The sequence below is a fragment of the Protopterus annectens genome, chromosome 1.part1, assembly GCF_019279795.1.
Source record: "Protopterus annectens isolate FY-2018-M chromosome 1.part1, PAN1.0, whole genome shotgun sequence".
Lineage (NCBI taxonomy): Eukaryota > Metazoa > Chordata > Ceratodontiformes > Protopteridae > Protopterus > Protopterus annectens.
In genome coordinates, this window is record NC_056726.1 from 789,146,308 (window position 1) to 789,172,704 (window position 26,397).

General features: G+C 41.3%; 1 protein-coding gene across 2 annotated transcripts in view; it reads right to left on the minus strand.

The window, feature by feature from the left end:
- The window catches only part of EPG5 (ectopic P-granules autophagy protein 5 homolog), a 2,535,958-nt gene that overhangs the window by 985,749 nt on the left and 1,523,812 nt on the right, over nucleotides 1-26,397 (minus strand). For both annotated transcript variants that reach the window (XM_044078183.1, XR_006365599.1), the window contains exon 26: nucleotides 16,831-17,002. In XM_044078183.1, the coding sequence (XP_043934118.1) occupies nucleotides 16,831-17,002 (172 nt within the window). The remainder of the gene's footprint in view (nucleotides 1-16,830; nucleotides 17,003-26,397) is intronic.

Here is a 26,397-nt window from a genome sequence, read left to right on the forward strand (position 1 = left end):
CTTACCAAAGTCATTTCTGGATAACTGAACAGAGTACCAAAGTATTTAGATGCAAAAAAGAACTGACGACGACGAATAGTTGGAAGATTGAATAAGGCACAAAACCGACAGAGATGTACGTTGTGGTCTTAGCCTAAGCAAGGAATGCAGTACGAATGAAAATCTCTATGAGGTATTTGGTTTCCACAAGAAATACAAACTGTTAACTTTTACTGACATCAGTTTATAGCAAGAAAAGGGATCCCCAACGGGGTACTTAGCTTAGTTGAAGACTTCGGATCTGAAACGCGAAAACAAAAATTTCAGGAGTCGGCCGACCGGCACTTGCAAACTGCTTCTGCTTCGGGAACCGCACGGCAAGAAAGACTGATGTAATGGCATTGGCTGCATGCTTTACACCCCTGACTACCTGATGTCATGGAAGATGAGACAGCAACTGACGCAGGACCCAAGACTTTGATAATCAGGCCGAGTGAGGGCTACCTGCAAGCAGATAACCCAAATGTAATGACTGCAATAGTGAAACACGAAGAACATCCTCTATTACAGGAAGACTTTTCCCTAATGTCTAAATGGAAAAAAATATCTACTCCTTAACCCATCAAAAATACATGCCATTCTCTTTTGTTACAAATCAGAAATTAACAACAGTCATATCAGACTGGCACTTTCAATGCTTAAAGCTCATAGTAAACTACTGTCCTTCAAATGCTTAGATCTCTGGTTAGGCCAAAACTTAAAATTCCACCTTCACACTGAAAGGACAAAAGAAAAGATTCAAAACCTTCTGTTCTGGTCCTGAAAAATCTCACACTTTCGCTCTTTGAAGAAAGTAACTCTAGATGGAAAGGAAAATTATTAAGCGCAGTTAGACTACCACCTACCAACAATTACTGTAGCCTCTAAGAAATAGTCTAAAATCAATTCAAACTCCAAAAAAATGTGCAGGTTTCTCACAATAGTCACACAAAAAATATCACTAGACAGTTTGAAAAATTGACTGCAATCCCATTAAACATGGACCTTTACTAGTTTTCCATCTGTTCACAATGTAAGGTTAAGTCTCACATAAATACATTTTTGTCAGAATAAATTATACATGAATACATCATTTTCTTTGCATAGACTTGGAAATGTAGCCATATTAAAGCAGGCCTATACCTTCATTTTATATTTCACATTTTATATGCAGTTTTAGTAAATGCAGTTTCAACAGAAAGGAATGTTTTGGTGAATAACCTTAAAACCAAAACCCTGATAAAGATGTGCCGAACATTTTGTTAAGAACGTGCAGAAAGGGAAACTGACAGTTCAGAGACAGGCACCTGCAATAGCAAGTCTTATTTAGATGGAACTAGGCTTGGGAACCAAGGTTAAGGAGGCATACGAAAGTAAGTAGAAAACTTACAGAGGTGTAGTATTAAGACAGACAATTTCAAGACAGAAGCAGAAAAGTTCAAAAGTTCTGAGTTCAATGTTACAGAAAAGCAGTTCAATTTAGTCTTCAGAGCTACAGACGTCTGAATATTCAGTTTGCAATCTTCAGTTACTGACATTTCAGTTTGATTGAGTTCATCAGCTCTGTCATTTGAGACAATCTCAGTAACATATGATTTTATCTATGATGTCACCTCCATCATATTTTGCTGCTCACTACAGGCTTCTACTTTATTACACAATAAACTACATTTTAACAGACAACTGGTGACCTGAGTTCTCTATTCTGAAAGTGCACATTTTGCACTTTTTTAGGACGATTCCAGTCATTACAGTTCATTCAGCTGGCTTAACAAATGGCACCTGAGCAGGCTCATGGGGGAAATACTGAAGTAGATTTAAAGTAATTCCCAAAACCATGTAGCAACTTCGGAAATGGCTGCAGTGAGCAGAGGAACTGCAATCTACAGACAGTTTTAAAGAATAGCAACTTTAGAAACATTGCTTCAAAATAACGGAAAACTTCAGACTCCAAGCCATCCCTGCAATGTACCATTGATGTTGCCGAGGCAAGGGAATTCTTACAACAGAAGTTTGAAGAAGTTGCGAGATGAATGGCCATCTCCTCAACACTTCCTCAAAATACATACATAAACATTCACTTTTTATTACAAAGCATTTTACAGCTAAGCCAGATAGGAAATGTGGAAAAAGTGTAAAGACTTCTACAGTAAAAGTATCAGTAAATATGGAGTTTAAAGTTAAAAATTGCATAAAGCAGAAATATAAGCAGTCGACATTTAAAATGTGTTTCATAAATGCACATTTTAATATTCCCAAATGTAAAAGTGTTAAAATGCAGAAGTAAGCTGTAGTGAGTGAAGTTATGGAGAGACAACTTCATGATCCACAGTATATGTTTACAGAAACAGTAGTACTTACTGCTTCTGATATCAGCATAGCTTTGTACTTAAATGGCATGCAAGCTAACAAACTCTAGTTTCCTGTCTTCAGAAATCAGTGTAAGTGGTACAACATGTGTAGTTCAGAATTTAAACTGCCATATTGCAAATACAGATCAGCCTGATGTAAACACAATCAGTGTATGTGGTATGCAACTTTCAGGACAGACGCACAGAAAACATTTTCAGTATCTCAAGCTATGATTTCACTTGTAAATAATGCTCAGAATGTAACTGGTTCTATTTTGTTGTTTTAGAAGCTACTGCAAATATTGCAATGAGGATAAATCAGACTGTACAGATTGACAACAATACTGCAGTAACAGATCAGTCTAATACAGTTAACACATACCATAGCATAAGTTAATGTTGTTACTAGTTCTATAGGAAAAGAATTTCAGAACTGAAAGGGTGCAGCAGTCAAGCATCAAATCAGTTGACTTCTCTGGCAGCATTTAAGGTACAAATGGATAGCAGACTATATAATTAATTTTTTATAGGGAAGGAATTACATACTGATTCATACAAACACATCAGTTTCAGTTATAAACAGACATCTGCAAAAGAACACAAGTACATTTATATTATCAGGATTTGAAGGGTCAAAAGTTGAAGCAGTGAGCAGCTGTTGGTGTGACAGTACCATACAAGGGGTGGACATATTATCAGGATTAAAAATTTTAGTTACGTTGCCACAGCTGAAGTGCAAACAGAACACAGTAAAGATAAGTTACCACCTTTTCAGAATCAGTATCCCATTCCCAAAAAAAGTAGAAGACATCTGTAAATGTATTACAGACTGGGAAGAAAAGAGTAGTACAGTAAAAGTATCAAGTCCATTTGATTCACTTTTATGGGCAAAAAGGAAAAAAGATGATAGTTACAGACTAACTACATTTCAGACTAGTAAATAAGTACCCCATTCTTGAAGCACATGTTGTGTATGGTACACTACAAATGACAGCCAAGTTAGATCCATACAGTAAATCTTTTACAGTTGCAGATTTTCATCAGACATTGTCATGAGTGTTAAGATCATTGAATTATGGTAATAAAGTGTTGGCATGTGTACATATCTTGATACAGACAGAAACAGAAGAGTCTTTATAGACATTAGATGATGTTTTGCTACTTTCACAGAATGCAGAATTTAAAGTCAATGCTACATTTTTAAAAGTGACAGTACAGTCAAATGTTTGATCACATGCATGAAAAGAGCACAATATGAATATTACTGGTAAGTACAGTGACAAGTTCAAATGTCATTTATGGAAACACTGCAATTTAATTTACTGTATGAGGAAACATACTTGTAAAGACTACAGTTAAGTATGTAATTTACTGTATGAGGAAACTCAACATACTTGTAAAGATTACAAGTAAGTAAAACTTCAGAATCAGATCAGTTTACTTCTAGTAGCAAATATGTTTTGTAAATGGTTCAAACTTTTATAAATGTCATGTAAAATCTGTAATTTACACAACAGCACCACAGAAAAACCGACTTACTTAATTAAGTCATCAGATTACAGGTCAGCTCAAAGAACTGAAGTGAAGACTGTACTGTATGCTATAAACCAGTAGCAATTAAATACTATCATTGACAGTTCTTATATAATGACAGTTCATACTATAAATGGAAATTTGAACTACGAGAAGATTTGTAGAGAGTAACAGTAAACTCTTGCAGCATCCAGAGGGATGGAAAGAGTTCAATGATATCAGCTGGAAGAACAGGAACATTTTAAGGCAATGGGAGGAGATAGCACCGCAGTGAATGCTGAAATTCATTTGCATAATTTACAGTTTGAGGGTCATAAAGTAAAAAGTAATCACAGCTACACCCAAAACAAATTAGCAGTAAAGATTGATTTAAAAAAGGTGCAGAAATGCAAGAAACTTCATGAGTTTATTTCAGATGGAAGAAATATATACAGTTATAGCATAAAGTCACAATAACATGTGATGTTAAAGATATGTCTATTGTAAAGAAACTGATACTGCATGTTTTGTATTTTTATAAATATATCAGGATGACAAATTGTCAAGAAAAAAAGAAGTTATGTCTTACCATAACGTTCCATCTGTGTTGTTGATCTTCATTCATTCATTACTAATGGGTTATCGGTTCCGTCCTCGGAACCGAGCTGGCCAAATATCAGGCTCGCATCAGCCAAAAACTATCGAGCCAAGGTCCTACCCAGAATGCTCTGCTCCCTGTTACCTCAGATCGAGCTTGTAAGTTGATAGACAAAAGTAGACGCTACCTCTGGTCAAAAGAGACCTACAATAAAGGAGTATATGAGATCAACCAGGAACCTCCGGAGGGGGACAGAGGGTGGAAAGTAATGAATGAACACAGATCAACAACATAGATGGAACGTTATGGTAAGACATAACTTCTTTATCTGATGTTGTTAATCTTCGTTCATTCCCTACTGATGGGACAAAGTCCCCAGCTACCTGTATCCCTGGGTGGCCCTCATGGAAGGACATTCCTGAGCACCTTGGCGTCAAAAGAAGCTCTAACTCTGGAGGCCAAGTCCAATTTGTAATGAAAAATAAAGGTATGAGGTTTGGCCCAAGTCGCAGCTGAGCAAATATCATTGAGGGAAGTCTTAGCATGGAAAGTTGCTGAAGTTGCCATAGACCTTGTAGAATGTGCTTTCACTCTGTGAGGCAAAGTGACATTGATTTTGCTGTAGATAAAGGTAATACAATTTCTCAACCACGAAGCCAGTGTAACTTTTGAGACAGGATGACCACATCTGGGTCTAGAAAAAGCCAGAAACAGTTGGTCTGATTTACGGGTAGATTTTGTTCTGTCCAGATAAAAACGTATTTGCCTATGAACATCCAAGGAGTGCAGGCAATACTCTCCCTTGTTAGAGTGGTTAGGAAAGAACACTGGAAGGTCAATAGACTGGGTGATAGACCGCTCTGACACCACTTTTGGTAAAAAGGAAGAATTAGTTCTCAGTGATACCCTATCCTTACGGAAGATAAGATATGGAGGTTTGATGCATAAGGCCTGAGGTTCTGACAAGCGCCTGGCCAATGTGATTGCAGTCAGAAACAAAGTTTTCCAAGGGAGATATTTTATATCACATGAAGACACAGGTTCAAAGGGGGGAGCTGTTAGAGCTTCCAGAACCAATGCCAAATCCCAAGGCTGTACCGGTTCTCTAAAGGGAGGTTTTAAGTGGATAACCCCATTCAAGAAAGTTTTACAGAGTCTATGTGACATAAGTGAAGAATCCTGAAAACCAATGTGGAAATTTGAAATGGCAGCTTAATTCACATGAATAGCACAGGCAGACACCTCAGAGTGGAAAAGATTTGATAAGTAATCCAAAACCACCGAAACTGGGGCTGACAAAGGGTCTATTTGTTTATTCGCTGCCCACAGAGAAAACCTTTTCCATTTATTGAGATAGATTAGTCTGGTGGACAATTTATGAGATGCAATAAGAATATTGCGCACAGGGGACAAGAGGTTTTCCTGCCTGGCAATCACTGGAAGTGGAAAAACCAAGCTGTCAGTTTCAGGGTTGTTAGATTGGAGTGAGTCAGACCCTGGGGATGGGAGATCAATGTTGGGGATGATTGAGGATCCACAGTTGATCTAGAAGGTGGGGCAAGAGGAAGGGGAACCAGACTTGTCGAGGCCAATATGGAGCAATGAGGATCATTTTGCTTTTCAACTGTCGTGCTTTCTTCAGAAATTGGGAGATGAGGGGAAGAGGAGGATAAGCATAAAGTAGACTCAAGGGCCAAGTGTGGACTAGAGTGTCTCTCGATGACTGTCCCCAAGGGGGAATCAGTGCAAATGAGTTGCTGCACTTGTAGTTGGTTGAGGAGGCAAATAGGACGCAGCAAGGCTGGCCCCAGTGGTTGAAGATTATTGCCGCTATCATAGGGTTGAAGGACCACTCATGAGGCTGTAGAATGCACCTGCTCAATTTGTCTACTATCACGTTGGAGTTCGCGGGAATGTGCATTGCAATTAGAAAGCAGTTGGAAGCTATCACCCATTGCCATATTCTCAAGGCCTCTCGGCATAATGGGTAAGATCTGGTGCCCCCTTGCTTGTTGATGTACCAGACCACTGACATGTTGTGTGATTGGATCGCAATAGTCCCTGACGGAAGGATGGAATGAAATGCTTGCAACGCTAGTAGCTCCGCCCCCAGTTCCAGGACACTGATATGCAAAAGGGCCTCTGTTTCCAACCAGGTGCCTTGGACCAAGTCTCCCTTACATAGCCCCCCCACCCAATCAGGGAGACGTCCGTGGTCACTGTGGCTTTTGGTTGATGGGGGCTGAAGGGCCAAGACCACTGTTGGGGATTTTGAGACATCCACCAGAGTAAATCTTGCTTGCATCTCTGAGTTCCACTTATCTGAGAAGACAAAGGATGTTGTAGAGGGTACCAATGAGTGAGAAGTAACCACTGAAGGAGCATCATGTGGAATCTGGCTAGAGGAACAATGGTGATCAAGGCTACCATTGACCCTAAGAGTTGGAGTATAGATCGAGTGGGAGATTTGTGGTGACAGAGCAGCAGCTGAACCTGTTGCCTTATTCTTTGAAGCCTGTGGTCCAAAATAGATGCTGTGCAATTTCTCATGTCCAACAGTAACCCTATGAATTCCAAAGACTGACCTGGGGTCGTGTTGGACTTCTCCCAGTTTATAGTTATTCCCAGGCATTGTGATGTGAGGAGTGTGTAGTGTAGGTCTTCTTCCAGTAGATGCTTGGTGGGGGCAGTGAGGAGCCATCTAGATATGGAAACGCCTGGAATCCTTGAAGTCGCAAGTAAGCGATAGCCACTGCCATGCATTTGGTGAACACTCTGGGAGCTGCAGACAGACCAAAGGGCAGAGCTCGAAATTGGTAGTAACTGGCTGCTATGTGAAAGTGGAGGTATCTTCTTGAGCATTTGCCCATTTTTATGTGGTAATATGCATCTTGAACATCTACAGAGCACATCCAATTGTCTTTTTCCAGGAGAGGAAGGATAGACTGAACCATGACCATCCGGAATTTCTTTGTTTTTACAAATTTGTTCAGTGTGCTGAGATCCAGAATTGGTCTCGAGTCCCCTGCCTTTTTTGGCACTAAAAAGAACCTTCAGTAAAAACCGGATCCTGTCTGGTCTGGGTGGACCGTCTGGATGACTCTTTTTTGTAGCATTTTTTGGATTTCATGTGCTGTCACTCCCTTTGTCTGGGTGGAACGTCGGGTAATGTTCTGGATGAGATTGGACAAAGATGGAAGGGGATACGATAGCCTCTGGATATTATCCATTGTACCCAAGAGATGGTGGTTATATTTTGCCAGGCAGCGGGGTATAAGGAAAAACTACCCCTGACCACTTACAGAGGTGAGCAGTCGGGCAACGTTTCAGGAGCGCTGATAGGGTTTGGTCAGAGAAAGAATCTCTGGAACCCCAGTTTTGCGGACCACCTCTGTCGTGAAAGGGGCATCTTCCATTTGAGCTTCCCCCTCTGCCTCTAGGGGAGAACTCAGCACATGCATCACAAAAAGAGCCCTGTGATTTCCTGTGCCACATCTTCCCATTCCTCTGACTTCTGGAGTAGAATCATTGAGGAATGGAGTGTCTGACACCAAAGGCAGATAGGGTGTTGTCATCTTGTTCACACCTTGCCAGCAAATCTTTAACTTTAGGGCCAAACAAAGAAGCGGCCTTGATGGGGGCATTCATGAAGAAAGCCTTAAAGGAGTCCACAAAGTCACAAAGTTGCATCCAGGCATGTCGTCTGGTGACTATACCCGTGCCTGCCGCTCCTTCCGTTGCTTGAGAAATAAGATGCATGAAAGAATTGAAAATGGACTCTAGGGTGGCTATCTGAGAAGCCACGTTGTCATGGACCTCATCAGAAACAGTTCCTGCCAAGCTTTCAGAGAGTTGGTTAATAAGATCCCTCTGAAGCCTGGTAAATTGTGCCAAATAGGTCAAAGACCTTACAGCGAAGGTCGATGAAGCAAACACATGCTTCCCTAGTCTGTTTAGCACCTGTGACTCCTTGTTGGGTGGATGGACAGTTTGGCTCTCTTCTGCCAAATCCTTCTTAGCTGCAGCTGACACCACCATGGCATCTACTGGAAGACCTCATGACCAATGGGATGCTCAGCTGGGGGCGATAAGATTTTATCAGGCCTCCATGACATGGCTTCCAGGGTGTCAGGAGCCTTCCATGCGTGCTGAACAACGAGCTGGATGAGCTCATCGGCCGGCGGGGTAACCCAGGAGGTAGGGAGCTGGGCACAGAAGGCCTGCAGGAATACAGATTCCTCAGAGGAAGGATTAGAGGACTTCCAGTCACCCCTCTGTCTAAGGATCTTGAGGATGTCACCAAAGGACACCTCATCAGAGGGTGACCGTGGGGACCCTTCCCCGTCAAAGTCCGTATCTTCAGTCAACGACTCCTCAGTGGAGTCCATGTGCTTCCTCTTGCACGATGCTTTGAGTGATACTTCCTCAGTGGGAGGTTCTTGGAAAGACTGCAAAAAGGGGGTCTCCTGAGGAGGAGAAACCTGAGACCCTTGTGCCCAGTGTCTAGCGGTTGTGGCTTTTGAGAGTTTCGACACAGAGGGGGGAGAGGACTCTGAAATGTGGGGTTTGCCAGTGGAGGCAAGTTCCCTCTCCATGGCCTGGAAGGCCAGCTGGCTCAAGGAGGGATGGGAGCTCAGAACCGAGCACAACAACCTCGGAACCAGGGTCACACCCCGCTCCGAGCCAACCCCCAGACCACGAGTCTCAACAGGACTGTTAAGCGTGAGAGAGGAAGGATTCCTGGAGGGTGCCATATAAAAAAATCAGCGTGGAACCAAGAATGCTCTCCCCCATGGCACAGTCACTGGCCTGAGAAGAGCCTGATGGCCAGTGCACCGAGGGCCACAAGGACGACTCCGGTCCCAAAGTGAGATTCACTATTGGAGTCGAAGGAAGGAAAGCTGCTGTCAAAGTAATGGGCTTCGATACTTGGATGGAAGTCAAAGGAGGAGTGTACGTTGGAGTTTGAGGAGATATACATTCACCTGAGGGAGGGAATGTGGACTTCGACGGGTGAGAGAGACCTCTGGCCACAAACAACTGGTCAACAAGCCGCAACACATCTTGTTCAGAGAGGCTCCTGGTCAACCTCATAGAGAAACCTGAGGGTGATTCTGGCCTTTCTAGAAAAGGACTATACTGGCTACCAATTAATGGATCCAAGGAAGGAGAGCACTTGGTCCTTGCTAATTTGAGAGGTGCAGAGCCCAGAACCGAGAATGTCTGCACCGAAGAAAATGGTGTGGAAGTAGTCTGCGCTGACGACGTCAGATCCATAGAAGTTGAAGGTGTCTGCACCATAATTAAGTGTCTGCACTGATGGGTACGGTGCTGTCGAGGAAAGTGTCTGCTCTGGTAACAAAGACGGTGCCGAAAAGAACTGCACCGAAGAACATGTCGGTGCCAAAAGTGTCTGCACCGTGGAGGACAAAAACATCATACTCGGAGCCGAAGGTGATTGTACCTGCATGGGCATGCCAGTAAGGGCTGCGACTGAACTGTCAGAGCCATAATTGTCTGCACCGGGAACTCCGGTGCCAGTATCGATAAGGAGGACATGGCTGGAGGCAGAATCAGCTGGGGTACAAATCCAATAAAACAAAATATCTCCCAACGCTATGGTGAGCTGTCTCAAAAAAGTAAACAAGTACAAAAACAAAGACAGTATGTTCACCAAAAACGATTTCTTCAGATGCAATAAATCCACGAACTGGCAAAGTCCAATATCAATCTCTCTTTAATGAGAAAATAACAAAACAAACAAATGAAATAAAATGTCCCTTAAAATCCATACGATAAGCGCTTTTGAAAAAATCTTCCTCAGATCGTGATCTAAAGTGGGACTAGCATTCATTTTAAAAGATCAGCTTCTATATTGCTAACCAATCCACATATAGAATAAATGGCTTTCAGCCAATCCACATAGACAATGCTAATTTTGATGCAATATTTAAAGATGTTGAATCAATAGCCTTTAAGTTGAAAAGGCTAACTTGGCAAAGGTACCATTTGGAAGCATGCCTTCATCATCGTGTTCTACCCCAGAGGTATGTGTGTAAAATGTATGCCCAGTTATGGCAATCAGCATCCTGCCCTACTGGCAAGTTGGCAAGCTATTAATTTAGAAACCAGTTTTTGTTATATAAAACTACTTCTTGAATACTTTAAACCAGAAGAAGAGAAGATCGCACAATTGATTAAAGAAAAGCAGACTGAATTAGAGAAAGTGAATCTAACCACCTATCAGATCAACAAGTTGAAAACATTACAATTTAAATTGAATATTTATGAGTCCAAGGTGAAAGAGCAAAAGATTAAAAAACTGAACAGAGGTGCCATGGATTTTAAACAGGGCAGGGTCTTTGAATGGCCTAGGGAAGAACATCTAGAAGAACCAAGACCTCAGTTATCATTCAGTAAAAGGTTGAACACGACTATGGATGTCAATTCCACATCGATGACAGTGGCAAATGAGGATCAAAGTACTAATCAGATATTGCAGGATCATCAAGAGCATACTCTGGATGTTAACTCAGGGAATTCATTAGGAACTACGTCAACTGGAGCCATATCCAAGAAAAATGGCACACACCTTCCTTTGAATGCCTCTTTGCCGATTTTTCTGAAGCAGAATCAATTCAAGGGTCACAGATCACAGAGCCAAGACAGGAAAAGGAAGAAGCCTTATATGGAGAAAGATCATTGGTAGTGAATATTTCCAAGCACGACATCACACCAGCTGAACACACTATATTACAAAAAGGACTGTCTTTTATCCCATCATTTAGATCGGGCCTAGATGAATTTGTAATTGATTTGAAATGTTTTGGACGAAATGTGACTTTAAAGAATATTTTTGGTACCAAACAGGAACAGAGCAATAAGTTAAAGAGTAGTATCTTTGTTCCAGTTAGTCATCCAGCTGTGGAGCTATTTACTAGACTCTGTACGAATGAGGTTGCTAAGTTAAGGATGGGTCCTAGTGTCAAACATTATAGAAATATTACTTTTGAAGAAAAGGAAGCAATATTTAACTTGCAACGAAACCAAGATGTCACTCTGAGACCAGCAGATAAAGGAGGTGCCATTGTAATGATGGATACACCATGGTATGTCAACAAGATGAAGAGAATGTTACAAGATTCCAAAACATACATTGAAGTTCCGTTCTCAGAGATAACTAGAGCCATGAATAAAATTAGCTCTTGTCTAAATGATATGGTGTTACAAAGACAGATTGATAAGGATCTGTTTGACTTCCTGGATATTTCCAAACCCACTATTCTATGTATCAATGGGTTACCTAAGATACATAAAGATATTAAGGATCCTCCCTTACGTCCAATTGTTTCAGGCCAAGGATGGGCCACAGAGAATATATTGTTATATGTGGAAAAGGAATTAAGAGAACTTTTAAATTCCTATACAACAGTATTAAGAGACACAGATGATTTCCTTGATAAACTAATTAGATCCATGGAAAATGTAGTAAATGAAGGTGATCTTTTGCTAACAACTCTGGATGTTAATAATCTCTTCACCACTATTCCGAATGATATTGGAATAGATTCGGTTAGAAGGTTGATGCTAACCAAGAAAACAGTAGCTGAAACACGGCTCATCTGTGACTTACTAGAATTGATTTTGGAGAATAACTATTTCATATATGGAGAAAAAATCTACCTAAAGAAATGGGGGGTGGCCATGGGCACCCCCTGTGCTAATAGTTACTCCAACTTAGTTCTTGTTGAATGGGAACAACAGTTTGTATTAAACATCAACAATCCTTGGCAGAAAAACATTCTGTATTATGGACGTTTTGTTGATGACCTGTTCATCTTATGGAAAGGTGATGAAGAAAAATTCAGACGATTTCACAAATATCTTGATGTGACCACTTCTTATTTAATCTTTACAACGGACTGCTCAAGGAAAGTCATAAATTTCTTGGATGTCAGTGTCAACTTCAATGAGTTAGGGACTTTGGACTTTGACCTGTACAGGAAGAACACGTGGAGAAATCACTACTTACAAAAAAGCAGCATGTGTCGGAGACACGTTACCAGAAATATTTTGACTAATGAGACAAATAGAATTAAAAAATGCTGTAATCGGGAATTAGCACGAAGCAGAGAAGTAAGATTTCTACAGGAGAATCTTAAAGAAAGAGGGTATAAAGAGCAGGATTTACTCCCTCAGAATAGAGAACGGTCAAATGCAGTCAAACAAGCAAACATGAATATTAGATTCCCTCTGACTTACAGTTCTGATAATTCTCAAATTTTGAAAGTGATCAACTAATTTTGTCCTGTTCTAACTCAGGACCCACAAATAAAAAATATTGTTGGGAAAGACCGCAGTTCTGTTATAAGAACAAAAAAAATATAAAAAGGCTTTTATGTACCAACATACAGAACAGTAACCCAATAAGGGGACGTAAAGGCACTTTTATGTGTGGCAATTGTAACATTTGTACATTGACAGACAGCAGCAATCAGTTTGTGCATCCTGTTACTGACAAAGAGTACACTTTTAATGTCAAGGCGACTTGTAAAACTAGTAATGTCGTTTATTTGGCAACTTGTAAAAATTGTTCATCATTTTACATAGGAAAAACTAATCAGTTGTTCAAAAGAAGAATACTGAGACATCAAAGGGACATTATCAATAAAGATATGCACAATGCACTAGCCTGTCATGCTGATATGAACAGAGGTCACACATTTATGTACAAAGTGATTGAGAATATTTTTGTTGGACCAAGGAGAGGTGACATTGATAATTTAACTGAGCTGAGAGAAACCAAATGGATAATTAATCTGATGGCTGATCAACCCCCAGGTTTAAATAGCATTGTTCCTCTAAAACCAGTCCTGAAAATGAAGAGACCGAAGGTAAAGAAAGCAAGTATACATCTGTGGAATACATCATAAGAATGCATATAGAATAAGAGAGGCACGTATTCTTACTCTTAACCTACTTTAAAAGGAATCCAGTTTGATGTTTTTAAGCCTCATGCAGAAGTATGCATAAAATGCTGTAAAACTTCATGCATTAGAAAGACATACGCTGAAAAGTTCTCACAGAGAGTGAGGCGGTTTTGAAATACATAAAAATAAGTCCATTAACTATGACAACGAAAGGCTTTGGATTTTTATACAAGCGTGATACTACCTTGTTATAATTAAGATGCATCTTTATTAAGAACACTGAAACTTTGTTATTTGGACAATATGTTGATATTTTCTTATGATGCTGCCAATTATTGAATAATGTTATCTCCATTAATATACTATGAAGCAAGATTTAATGATGTACCTCTTTAGAACAAAAGATCGTTGATCTTTAGGATAGTGAAGGTAGTCTGAATTTTCTTGATATGAAGTTGTTCAATGACTAAGCACGTACAAGAAATTGGCACACCGATCCTTGGGTACATTCAGGCTGTATAGGCTTGATATTTTGCTATGTAAATAAAGTCTAATATGCAGATTATCGACATGTGTCTGACTATAGCTCACTGCAGTATTTTATGCATGGCCATGAGCTAAAACTTAATCGATGGGCTTCAAGCCGTTCTCCTTGCATACTTTTTAAGTATTCTGATGTACAGTACTGAAGTTAAAGAAAGGACGTATGCACGTTCAGTTATCTGGATAAATTACTATTAGTCATCAATAGTGTTTTTAAACACTGAGCTACTTTGTCTTTCATTAATGCTAGTAAACATGAAACAACGATGTGGACCTTCAGGATAATGAAGGCAATCTAATTTTCTCTGATATGAAGTCGGACAATGCTAAATAAATAATAAATATTATAGATACATCTTTTTTTTGGCACTTTCTGGTTATATAGGCTTGCTATTTTGTTTTGTAAATGACGCCTAGTATGCTGATTACCGACATGCCTCTGAAAAGGTGCATATTGAAGTGATCGGTTTCATGCACGCTAATGAGCTGATGTGTAATGGATGGGCTCTAAGATGTTTTCTTTATGTGGATTGTTTTAAAGATCTTTTTAAGTATTTTTGATACATGGAGGCTTTATTATGAAGGGAAAAGCCCCTAAATTAAGGTTGTGGATAAACAAGATTGATTTTCACCAATCACCAGCAGTTATATTTTTTCAACACTTCTGATTGGATGAATATGCAGCCTAATTTGCATACTATGTGTTGCAACTAAAAAGGCGGGAAACGGAAGTGTATGAGATTATGTATGCAAATAAGGCAGAGAATTATCAATATGGATTGGCTGAAAGCCATTTATTCTATATGGGGATTGGTTAGCAATATAGAAGCTCATCTTTTAAAATTAATGCTAGTCCCACTTTAGATCACGATCTGAGGAAGATTTTTTCGAAAGCGCTTATCGTATGGATTTTAAGGGACATTTTATTTCATTTGTTTGTTTTGTTATTTTCTCATTAAAGAGAGACTGATATTAGACTTTGCCAGTTCGTGGATTTATTGCATCTGAAGAAATCGTTTTTGGTGAACATACTGTCTTTGTTTTTGTTCTAGAATCAGCTGGGGTGTTGCCGAGCCTGGAACCGACAGGGTCACAAGTGGCAGCGCTGAAGTAGTACTCAATTTCACCTTCTTTTGAGTCGACTCCCTATGATCTCCAGAGGGAGATGAAGGGAGCAACCTCGATGAGGAAGAGGAAGAAAGCTCTTACGGGGTTTAGCAGGAGGGGGTGAGCCCTCCGACCCAGAAATAGCTTCACAGAAAGGAGATTTGAGAAGACCTTTCAAGATCAATTTGTTCTCTCTCTCTCTCTTTAAGTGTCCTGGTCAAAAAATTTCTACAAATCCCACATGGGGGATCTACAGTAAGGTGGGAGACATTCAGACAATAGACACATAAGTCATGGCCATCGGAAAGTGGTAACTTACGGCCGCAATCCTTACACTGCTTAAAACCAACACTACTTTTCTTATCCAACATACTGATGTGGAGAAGAAGAACAGTACCAAAAAGAAGAGGAAAGGCTATGCAAAAGGATAAGAAGAGAGAAGGATTACCAACAATGGTAATGAAGAATTACCTCAAAGGTAAGAAAAGGGTAATAAAGAGAAATAGACTACAGGGAGAGAGTCGCAAGGATACAATAGGGTAGGAGAATAATACCAGAAACTGAAAAACTTTATAGTACAAATGATATATAAAACTTTCAAAAAAATTAGACACTTAACTGAAAAGAGTGGCTTGACATGGCTGTACAGCAATGCAGGAAACGAGATCTGAGGTAACAGGGAGCAGAGCATTCTGAGTAAGACATTGGCTCAAGAGTTTTTGGCTGATGGGAGCTTGATATTTGGCTGTCTCAGTTCCGAGGACAGAACTGACAACCCATCAGTAAGAAATAGACGAAGATTAATAACATCAGATCTGTTTTTTTGGTCAATAAATGACACAGTTTCTAAATGTTCAAGAACAACTATTATATTTACACAGAGCCTTGCCATAGCAGGATGGCTGGAAACCAAATTCCAAGAGACTATGGAATGAATGGTAAAGACATTAGGGTGGCTCTTACAGTACCTCAGCATTTTCTGGGACAATGCAGAGTAAATAAGGCTTACTCTATTACATACTCTGAATCCAGCAAGAACTTTGTTGGACAAATCAAGTATCAAGACTACTGGATTATTTATAGGAACCCCTAGTGGTCAAGAACAATGAACCATAACATATCAGATTTGTACAGCATCAACCTAGGGGAAGCATATGCACTCAATATACAAAAGGTTAAACTTTAAAGAGATAGCCAATGAAAAAACACCAGATGGATATACCAAAGTATTCTAACTACAACTAGTAGTGCATGATTAATACTGTGGGAGTAGAAAGGACAAATACACCTTCACAAATGGGATGCAGATGCACAGCTCAAAGTCAGTCAAGGTCTGCAAGCAGATGCCCAGCCCCTGGAGGTCAAAAATTGTGATAAAATAACAACTAAATGTTAAATGTTGAATCCAGACTCCCAAGCATTTTACACCTGTGAAACCTGACAGCAGAGTAAGAAGTACTAACATGGGGCTATCTATAGTAGTGGCTTTAATTACCTGCATTACTGTTATTGTTCCATTAGCTATCACTGTAAATAAAAAAAAAAAAACTAAGAGGAAAGAAGACAAGTAAAGAAACCTTTTCTCACAAGCATGAATTTGCAGAAGGGCTGACAAAAATATCAATAATCATCTAGGTTACTTTACTAGTTAATGGACATTTTGTTATATTCAAGACTACAATGAAATGCAAAAGCTTCTACTCCAAAATTATATTCTGTATTTTTTTAATTTCCAAGGCTAAGAAACAGAAAACTAATGAAATGGTCCTACTTGGCATGCTGCTGCAGAAGATTTAGGTGTCTCTGAATAAAATGAACCGCTGCTTTCTCATTGCTTAAACAGGAAGCGTTAGCCGTTGGTACAGGAGCTTTCATGGATGGCACAACAGCTGGAGGACAGGGAGCTTCGTGTTTTTTTAGTGAGGCCAGGACTGTTTCCTTTGCTGTAAGAAGAGAACAAGGTGGTGACCAATTATATGTACACTGCATTGCAAATTCACTACTTGTTCTAGCATAAAGATATAGCTGTGGAAGAAACATCAGCAGATCTTACAAGATAGGTAAAAATCATAACATTTGGGTTTCTCTAAATTTTATTCCCTTTTTGACTGGATTTTCATCACCTGCATCATTTATTTACTAGGAAATTGTTTACCAAGTAAGTCTGCTGATCATTTTCATTCACGACCCAGGTGCTGAAGAGTACAAAAAAATGGAAACAAAAAATATTGATGGATATGTATTAAGCAATATATAATAATGAACAAGGAATTAAAATATGCAGAGTCATAAACTACCAGATGAATAAAAAATTTTACAGATAAATAAAACTTACAGCATACTAGGTACAATAATAATAGGTATTATAATAATAATAATAATAATAATAATAATAATAACAGCATAATAGGTAATTACTAGGCTATCTGCCCGAGGGCATCTATAAGTCTAGCCAGAATGTGTTGGCTTTTGCCACGCCCTTAGATTAGTTCTCTGTGCCTCTGTCGAGCAGAGCTATTAGTTCCCTGTGCCTCTGCATGCAGCAGCAAATTAACCAGCTTCATGAAAGTAATGGCACAAAGCTTCTTTTCTATGACCAATCGTTTGCCTAAGAAGAAATGCACTTTATTTAAAATTTATTCTAAAAATCTAAAAAATAAACTGGCAAACATTTTAGATTAAAAAATGTACATGAAATGGTATACAGATCCCATTTATGTTTCTAAATGTTGAATGTTTTTTGTTCGAAGAACAAAATACTAACCAAAAATACTGAAAAGCAAAACATTGCACAATTCTTAAATGGTCGAACGGGCTTTAACATGGTTCCATATGAGGGGACAGGACCATTTCTTGCCCCGCTGTGATCAGTATTTTGTGATTCATTGTTTTTGCTTGATATTCCTTTACTCAAGCCAAAAACATTCGATAAAATGTACTGCAACCACAAATCCCCTACAGGGATGGAAAGATGGAAAGAGTAGCTTTATTGCTTTGATGACATTTCTTTGAAGATAGTACAGTTGTGTAAAATCTTACCATAATGGTAGATGCCCTTCCCCTTACTACTGCAGTATTCATTACATTGGGGATTCCCTGCCAAGGGAAGCCCAATGTCCAGCTAGTATACGAAAACCTTTAGGTTGCTTTAAGGTACACCGTACATCACACGTATGCTCCTTGCGTAGCATAAGGCATAAAGGGACATCCGGACATACCATTCTCAGAACTGACAGCCCCAGTAGGAACAACAGGCCAAGGAAAAGAAAAGGTAATCAGTACATCCAGAAGAGAAATGGACCAGGGAGTGGGGGGAGTTAGTGAATACTGCAACAGTGTAGAGAAAGACATCTACCATTATGGTAAGATTTTACACAACTGTACTATACCCCTCCATTTCACTGTTACAGTATTCATTACATTAGGGAGTGTGCCAAAGCTCAGGAAGAAACTTGGGAGGAGGAAGGAGCAGAGTCCTCTAGGAAGCCATGAAGGATGGCCCTAGCAAAACCAGCTCTAGCTCTGGAGATTCCATCCAACTTGTAGTGCCTGGTAAATGTATGCACAGAATTCCAGGTAACTGCCTGAAGAATACAGCTAGTACCCAAAAAAGCACAAGAAGAAACCACAGTCCTAGCAGAATAAGCCTTACCAGAATAAGAAAGGCTCTTACCATGAAAGGAATAACAAAAAACAAATCGATTTTGAGATCCAAGAAGAAATAAGTTTATTTGAATACAGCTAATCCTAAGGACTGAGGATGAAAAGAAAGAAAGAGCTTTTCAGATTTCCTAATTGTCTTATCCAAATAAAATCTGAATTGTCTGTGTACATCCAACGTGAGCAGCACCTTCTCACTTGCAGATTGCAGAGAAGGGAAAAAAAATGGGGAAATGAATAGACTGATTAAGGGACAACTCATTCACCATCTTGGGCATAAAAGAAGGATTAGTATGCAAGGACACCTTGTCCTTATCAAACACCAAAAATTGATAACAACCCAGAAGGGCTTGAAGCTCAGACACCTGTCTGGCAGAAGGGCTAACAAAAGAACAGTCTTCAAGAGCAATGCTGCAAGGAAGCTGAAGCAGCGTGGTCAAAAGATGCCCAAGTCAATTTTTCCAAAATTAAATTAAGATCCCAAGGAGGAGGAACATCCTGCCTGGGAAGCCTAATATGAAGGACAGCTTTTAGGAATTGTTTAGCCTCAAATCTAAAAGCTAGAGGAGGAGATAAAGGTAGACAAGCAGAGATAGCTGATAAGTGGCCCTTAACAGAAGAATAAGCCAACCCAGCACTGAGCAATTCAAACAGACATGAGAGAACCAAAGGAGCATCCACCTGAAAGTGGATCCGGGTTACAAGAAAGACACCAAACAGTAAACATCTTCCATTTGGATAAGTAGGATTTCCTAGTACTGGGTTTTCTGGCCTTCTGCAGGACTTTAAGGACATCCTCAGAAAAAAATGTTTTCAATAATGAATCAAAATCCTATCACCCGCAGTGTCAGTTGAAGAGTGGACAGGTGGGGATGGATGAGAGATCCCCTGCATTGTGTGAGTAGGTCCACCCTTTGAGGTAACTTGTGATGATTGCCCTTGGCTAAATGCAGAAGCAGAGGGAACCAATGCTGCTCAGCCAAAAGGGACTCATCAACAAGATTTTGGGAGCATCCTGTTGAATTCTGAACAGGACTTTTTGAATTAGGGGAAGGGGAGGGAAAGAATAAGGAAGCATCTCCTTCCAAGAAAGACAGGATATCCACCTTCCAAACCAGGGGACTCTGACACAAAATACAGGAAGTTGTCTGTTCAGAGGGGAGGCAAATTAACCCATTTGAGGAGTACTTCACTGGTGGACAATGTCCAGAAAAGTACAGTTTTGTACCTACCATAAATGTAGATGTCCGAGAGGAATGCATCTGCAGTCTTTACAAATGGGTTGTCCTGTCATCAGGCAGCCCTTCGGTCGTCCGGATTCCAAAGTCTGGGTCTGGCTTCGGCTGGTGTCACACTTCACCCGACGTCATTTTGGCAGTTATTCGGGTATAAAGGCATCAGCCGACGCCATTTTCCTCAGTGTTTCTTGCCCCAGATGCCAGGTGCCCTCTTGGATGGCTAAATTTGGATAAATGCCAAAGTTTCCAAATAGTAGAGAGCAAACACACAAAATAAGCATGTATGTACATATATACAAACAAATACACGATGATAGATCCCCCCCAAGCTAGCTGAAGATTGGTAAGTACCCTAGGAGTACCTCAGAGGGGAAGGAGGGTGGGTAATCCTGACTGCAGATGCATTCCTCTCGGACATCTACATTTATGGTAGGTACAAATCTGTACTATGTCCTTCAAGGATGCATCTGCAGTCTTTACAAATGGGTAGAATACCATAGCTAAACTAGGGGAGGAGGAAATGAGAATAGATTATGGTGTAGCCAGGATCCCTTGCAAAACAGCAGTGGCAAAGCCAGCACGGGATCTAGAGTATAGAGGTAAGTTATAATGCTTGGCAAATGTATGCACGGAGGTCCAAGTAGCAGCCTCTATAATGTCCTTGGTAGTCACTCCTCGTAAGAAAGCTGTGGTAGTGGCTGTAGCCCTTGTGGAGTGAGGCCTGATGTTCTCTGGAGTTTTCTTTCCATGGTGGGAGTAACAAAATCTAATGCAATTTCCTATCCATTTGGAGATTGTCTGTTTAGAAATTGGTTTTCCTTCCTTTCCTGTTGCATATGCTACCAGAAGCTGGTCAGTTTTTCTATTGTTTTTTGTCCTGTCCAGGTAGTAGCGTAATTGTCTGTGTACATCCAAGGTATGTAAGAGTTTTTCTCCCCTGTTCTGTGGGTTGGGGAAGAATGCAGGAAGGTGGATAGCCTGATTTAAAGAGACTCTGGATACCACCTTAGGCATAAATGTAGGATTTGTTCTCATGGACACTCTATCTTGATGGAAGATCAGGAAGGGTTGTACTGCCATTAATGCCTGTAGTTCAGAGACCCTTCTTGCTGAAGTTATTGCCAGCAGGAAAGCAGTCTTCCAGGATAAGTATTGTAATTCTGCTGTAGCTGCTGGTTCGAAAGGAGGTAGAGTCAGTTTTTCTAGTCCCATGCTGGCAATGGAGGTTTCCTGGGAGGTTTTAGATTTTTAATTCCTCTCAGAAACTGTCTGAGCAGAGGATGCGAGAAGACAAGAGGATCCAAGCTGTATTCTGCTGAAATAGCTGATGCATGTATCTTGATGGAAGAATAGGACAGGCCTGTATGGAAGAGCTCCGCCAAGTACTCCAAGATGTTGGCTATGTTCACCAGTGTCACATCTTGCCCCTTTGCAGTACTCCAGATGAGATATCTTTTCCATTTTTCTGCATAATTCTTTCTTGTTGAAGGTCTACGAGCCTCCAGGATTATGTCTTTAACCCTTTGGGATAAATTTGGGTTAATTGCTGTTATGTAATGTTCCAAGCAGTTAGCTGCAGAGTTTTTAGGTTTGGATGCAGGATGTTGTAGTTGTTCTGTGTCAGCAGTAATGGGATCAGGGGCAGTGTCCATATTTGTTCCCGGACATGCTCCTCAGCAGTGGATACCAATGTTGTCTTGGCCAGTCTGGGGCTATCAGAATGATCCTCGGACGTTCCTCTTTGATCTTGAGAAGCACCTTGTGCATCAAAGGAAGTGGTGGGAATGCGTATGCTGTCAGGCTTTTCCAACTGAAAGATAGGGAGTCCACCTTCCAAGCAAGTGGGTGGTAAGTCCTTGTGCAGAATTTCTTCAACTGGTGATTGAATGGGGATGCAAACAAGTCTATTTGTGGTAATCCCCATTCTCTTGTGATGGTTTTGAAGATGTCCGGATGCAGCATCCATTCGTGGGCATCTGTTGTAGTTCTGCTTAATATGTCTGCTAGAATGTTTTCCTTCCCTGGTACATAAATTGCCTGTAACTGAATGTTGTAGCTCAGAGCCACATCCCATAGGTCCAGTGCCAGCCGGCATAGAGGGTATGAGTGTGTGCCTCCCTGTTTGTTGATGTACCACATAACTGTGGTGTTGTCTGTCCTTATCATCAACTGGCCTTCTTGGAGAAAAGGTCTGAATGCCTGGATTGCCAATTTTACTGCCATCATTTCTTTTAGATTTATGTGCAGATGCAGCTGGTCTTGAGTCCATAGGCCTTGAATGCACTTGTCCATCATGTGTGCCCCCCAACCGAGGTCTGAGGCATCTGTCGTGATGGTTTGTCTTGGTTGACGTTTGCAGAATGGCAATCCTGTGTTTGATTGACAGGCCTGAGCCCACCATAGGAATTCTTGCTTCAGGCATGGGATCATTGGAATTTTGGTTTCTAGGCTGTGCTTGTGCTGAGACCACAAATTCTTTAGGTACCACTGTAGCTTTCTCATATGCAGCCTGGCATGAGGGACCAGAATTATGCAGGATGCCATGTAGCCTAGAGCTTGTAGAACTTTTCTTGCAGTTAGATGGCTCTGCTTTGTTAATGCCAAGAAGTAGAGAGGAAGTTGCTCTTTCTTTTCTGCAGTTAGAAATGCCATTTGTTTTGATGTGTCCAGTTCTGCACCCAGAAAGGTTATTCTTTGGGATGGAATCAGCCTTGACTTTTTTGTATTGACTGTATATCCCAGGGCTTGCAGCAGGTAGATGACTCTTTGTAAGTCTTCTGTTAGTTTGATTTTGTTGTCCGCTTGTATCAGGCAGTCATCCAGGTAGGGATAGATTTGAATCCCCTGAAGTCTGCAATGCGCGATTACTGATGCCAGGCATTTCGTGAACACTCTAGGCGCAATAGATAAGCCAAAGGGCAATGCTGAGAATTGATAATGCTCTGATCCTGCAAGAAATCTGAGGTATCTTCTGCAAATTGGTCTTATGGGGACGTGCAGGTATGCCTCCTTGAGATCTAGAGTTACCAGCCAAGACTCCTTGCCCAGCATGGGAAGGAGCTGCTGTAGGGTCAGCATTTTGAATTTTGGAACAATGAGGAATGTGTTTAAAGCGGACAGGTCTAGAATAGGCCTCCATTTGTTTTCTTTTCTTGGTACCAGGAAGAGTCTGGAGTAAAATCCCTTCCCTTGCTCCATAGATGGTACCTTTTCCACAGCTCTCATTCTTAATAATTGAGATATTTGTTTTAAAGCTTCTGCCCTTTGAGTAGGTGGTAGGATTGGCATTCCTCTCTTTCCTGGTAGAGTATGGAACTGGAACCTGTAACCTTTGTCTATAGTTTGCAAAATCCATTTTTCTCTTGTAATGCAGTGCCAGTTTCTTGAAAATAATGTTAGCTTTCCGCCTAAGGGTGCTTCTAGTTGTTCCCTGGTAGGCGCTGCCACCGCCAAGTCACTGTGATTGAGTTGTTGTAGTGGTGGTGGCTGTATCCGTGCCTCGTTGGTTGTTACCCTGCCACTGGCGACCCCTGTAGGCACCCCTGGATTGGTTTCTGCCTCTAGAGCGCCTATTCCTACCTCTTTGTGCCTTAGAGGAGTCCGGAAAGGACCAATTCTTGGAGGGCCAGTTCCTGCTAAACCTTGGAGGTTGAGCTTGTAAGAAATCTTTCACTGTTTGCACAGATTTTGCTTTCTCTTCCATCTTTTTTAGTACCTGCTGTGCTGGGGCACCAAATAAATTGACCTTGTCCATAGGTGCATCCAAAAGCTTAGATTTGACATGGTCTGGTAATGCCTGTTCTTTCAACCATGCATGCCTCCTGATAACTGTGCCAGTCATGGCTGATCTACAGGAAGCCTCCAGTGCATCATAGCCACATTTTAAAGAATGGTTACTAACCTGCTGTATGTTATGTAACATATCTAGAACATACTTTTTATCTAAAGATTCTTCAGAGGACAGCTTTTTAGTCAACTGGTCAAGCATAAACTCTTGATATTGAATCATATGAAATTGGCAGTTCAAAGCTCTAGCTGACAAAGTAGCAGAGGTGTAAACTTTTTTACCCCATCTCTCTAAGGACCTGGATTCCCTTTCAGAGGGAGGGGTTTTAGAAGAAGTAGCTGCTACAGCTTTAGGGCCCTGGGAGATAGTCTCTGGATCTGCAAAAGGAGCCTTATATAAGTGGTGATGAGTGTCCGGGACCCTGTAGTACCTATCGGGCTTAGCAGGAGCCGGAGGTAAGGTATCAGGAGCAGCGCAAGCATCATTAAATGCATCATCAACAACAGACAGAACTGGAGGTATAGCTAAAGGCCTATGCTGTGGCAAATGTAGAAAGGTCCTAAGCCTTTTTCTAGAGTCTGAGAAATTTTGGCCCTGCCACTGAAATTGTTCCCTCATAGCATGCAAGGTTTCCCCAAAGGAAAATTCCTCAGGAGGAGAGGCTGAAGGGATGGACTCCTCAGCATCAGAGTCTTCGTAAGGAGAATAAGTAGCCTCAGGAGGGTCTGTATGTTCTGAGTCATCAGAGGAATCATCTGTGGATACTGGCTCAGGGGGCTCTGCTCTAGGCCTCTTTTCTGGAGGAGGGAGAGAGGCCCTGTCTGGATGAAGCTGGGCTCCACGAATTAAAGAGATGAGATCCTCTGCCAAAGAAAGCATATGGGAGCTGGTGCTGGGCCTGTGAGAGGGGGGCTTGGCAGGCACAGGTTTTGATGCTTTGGCTGCTTTAGCCCTGGCAAAGGCCTTAACAGACATAGCTGGAGGAGGCCTAGCAGCTCCACGTGCAGGGGTAGAAATATCTAGGGAAATGGTGTCTGATAAATCCTGTGATATCGCAACAGAAGGTTGGATTTCAGAAGCCGTTTCTACCAGGTTAGAAGAGGCCTCGGTAGAAGGCAAGTTATCGGCTGATGAAAGAACCGCTTGCTCGGTTTCGGCCGAAACCGAGACACCCGTGGTTTGCTTAACCACGGTTTCGGCCGAAACCGCGGACCGCGAGTGTCGGTCCTTTTCTTTGCGTTTTTTGGTTATTTGCGAAGTCGGAGGATCCGACGGCATAATGTAGGCAAAATCGGAGCCGAAAATCTGTTCAGCAAAGTCCGAGCGACGTCTAAGCGTCCGTCGGTTAAAAGAAGCACAGGCTAGACAAGCTGCTATGTCGTGGTCTGGGCCTAAACAATGTATGCAATAGGAGTGGAAATCTTTATGAGGTATTTGTTTCCCACAAGATAAACAGTTATTAACTTTCTCTGACATCGGCTGAGGCAAGAAAGAGTCCCCAACGGGGTACTTAGCTTTATAGAAGTCTTCGAAGTAGTATTCGGTAGTAGTAATCTCTGGATCTGACCGACCGGCACTTGCGAACAGCTTCTGCTTCGGGCGCCACGCGGCAAGAAAGACTGAGGAAAATGGCGTCGGCTGATGCCTTTATACCCGAATAACTGCCACAATGATGTCGGGTGAAGTGCGACACCAGCCGAAGCCAGACCCAGACTTTGGAATCCGGCCGACCGAAGGGCTGCCTGACGACAGGACAACCCATTTGTAAAGACTGCAGATGCATCCTTGAAGGACATCATCCATTCATAGAATGTCCAGAAACATCCATTCATGGGATTGAGTTGAGGACCTGCGCAGAGTATCTGCCAAATGTTTTGACCTGAGGGGAATGTAAACTGCCTGAAGAGTCACTTGATACTAGACAGCAAGATCCACACCAGGAGTGCCAACCATCAAAGAAGATAAGATCTTGTTTCTCCCTGTTTGTTTACATACCACATCACTGTGGTATTGTCTGTAAATACCTTAAAAGGTCCTTGTGAGAAAACAGGATGAAAGACCTGAAGCACCAGCAGAAGAGCTCTCATCTCTTTGACACTGATGTGCTCTTTCTGTTCAACAGGCTACCACACCCCCTGCACCTTTAGGAAGCCAAATACTACTCCTCATGCCACGTTTGAGGCATCTGTGAACTGCTCCTGAGAGGGAAAAGGGGGGTGAAGGTAGCCCTGGATTTAGAGATAACTGCTGGATCCACCAGTGAAATCCCTTCTTGAGACAAGGTAGAAGAGAACTACAAATTCTAGGGGATGTGCATATTCAAGCCAAACTGACTTCAGAAACCACTGAAACTTCCTCATATGGAGTTTGGCCAGAGGGAGCATTGGGATGGTGGATGCCATGAATCCCAGAGTTCTCAGCAACTCCCTGGTTGTAATAGAGGCCAGAGAAAGAAGAGTTTGAAAGAAGGAAATAAGTGTCAAGGCCTTGGAAGCAGGCAGGGATGCCAGCAGCATAGGTATCGTCTGAATCCTGCACCCAAGAAAAACATGGTCATGAGCAGGAGTTGGAGAAGACTTTTTGAAGTTTATTGTGAACCCTAGGCTTTGCAGAAGGAAAATGGCAAAAGGAAGATTTTGCAACAGGATCTTTG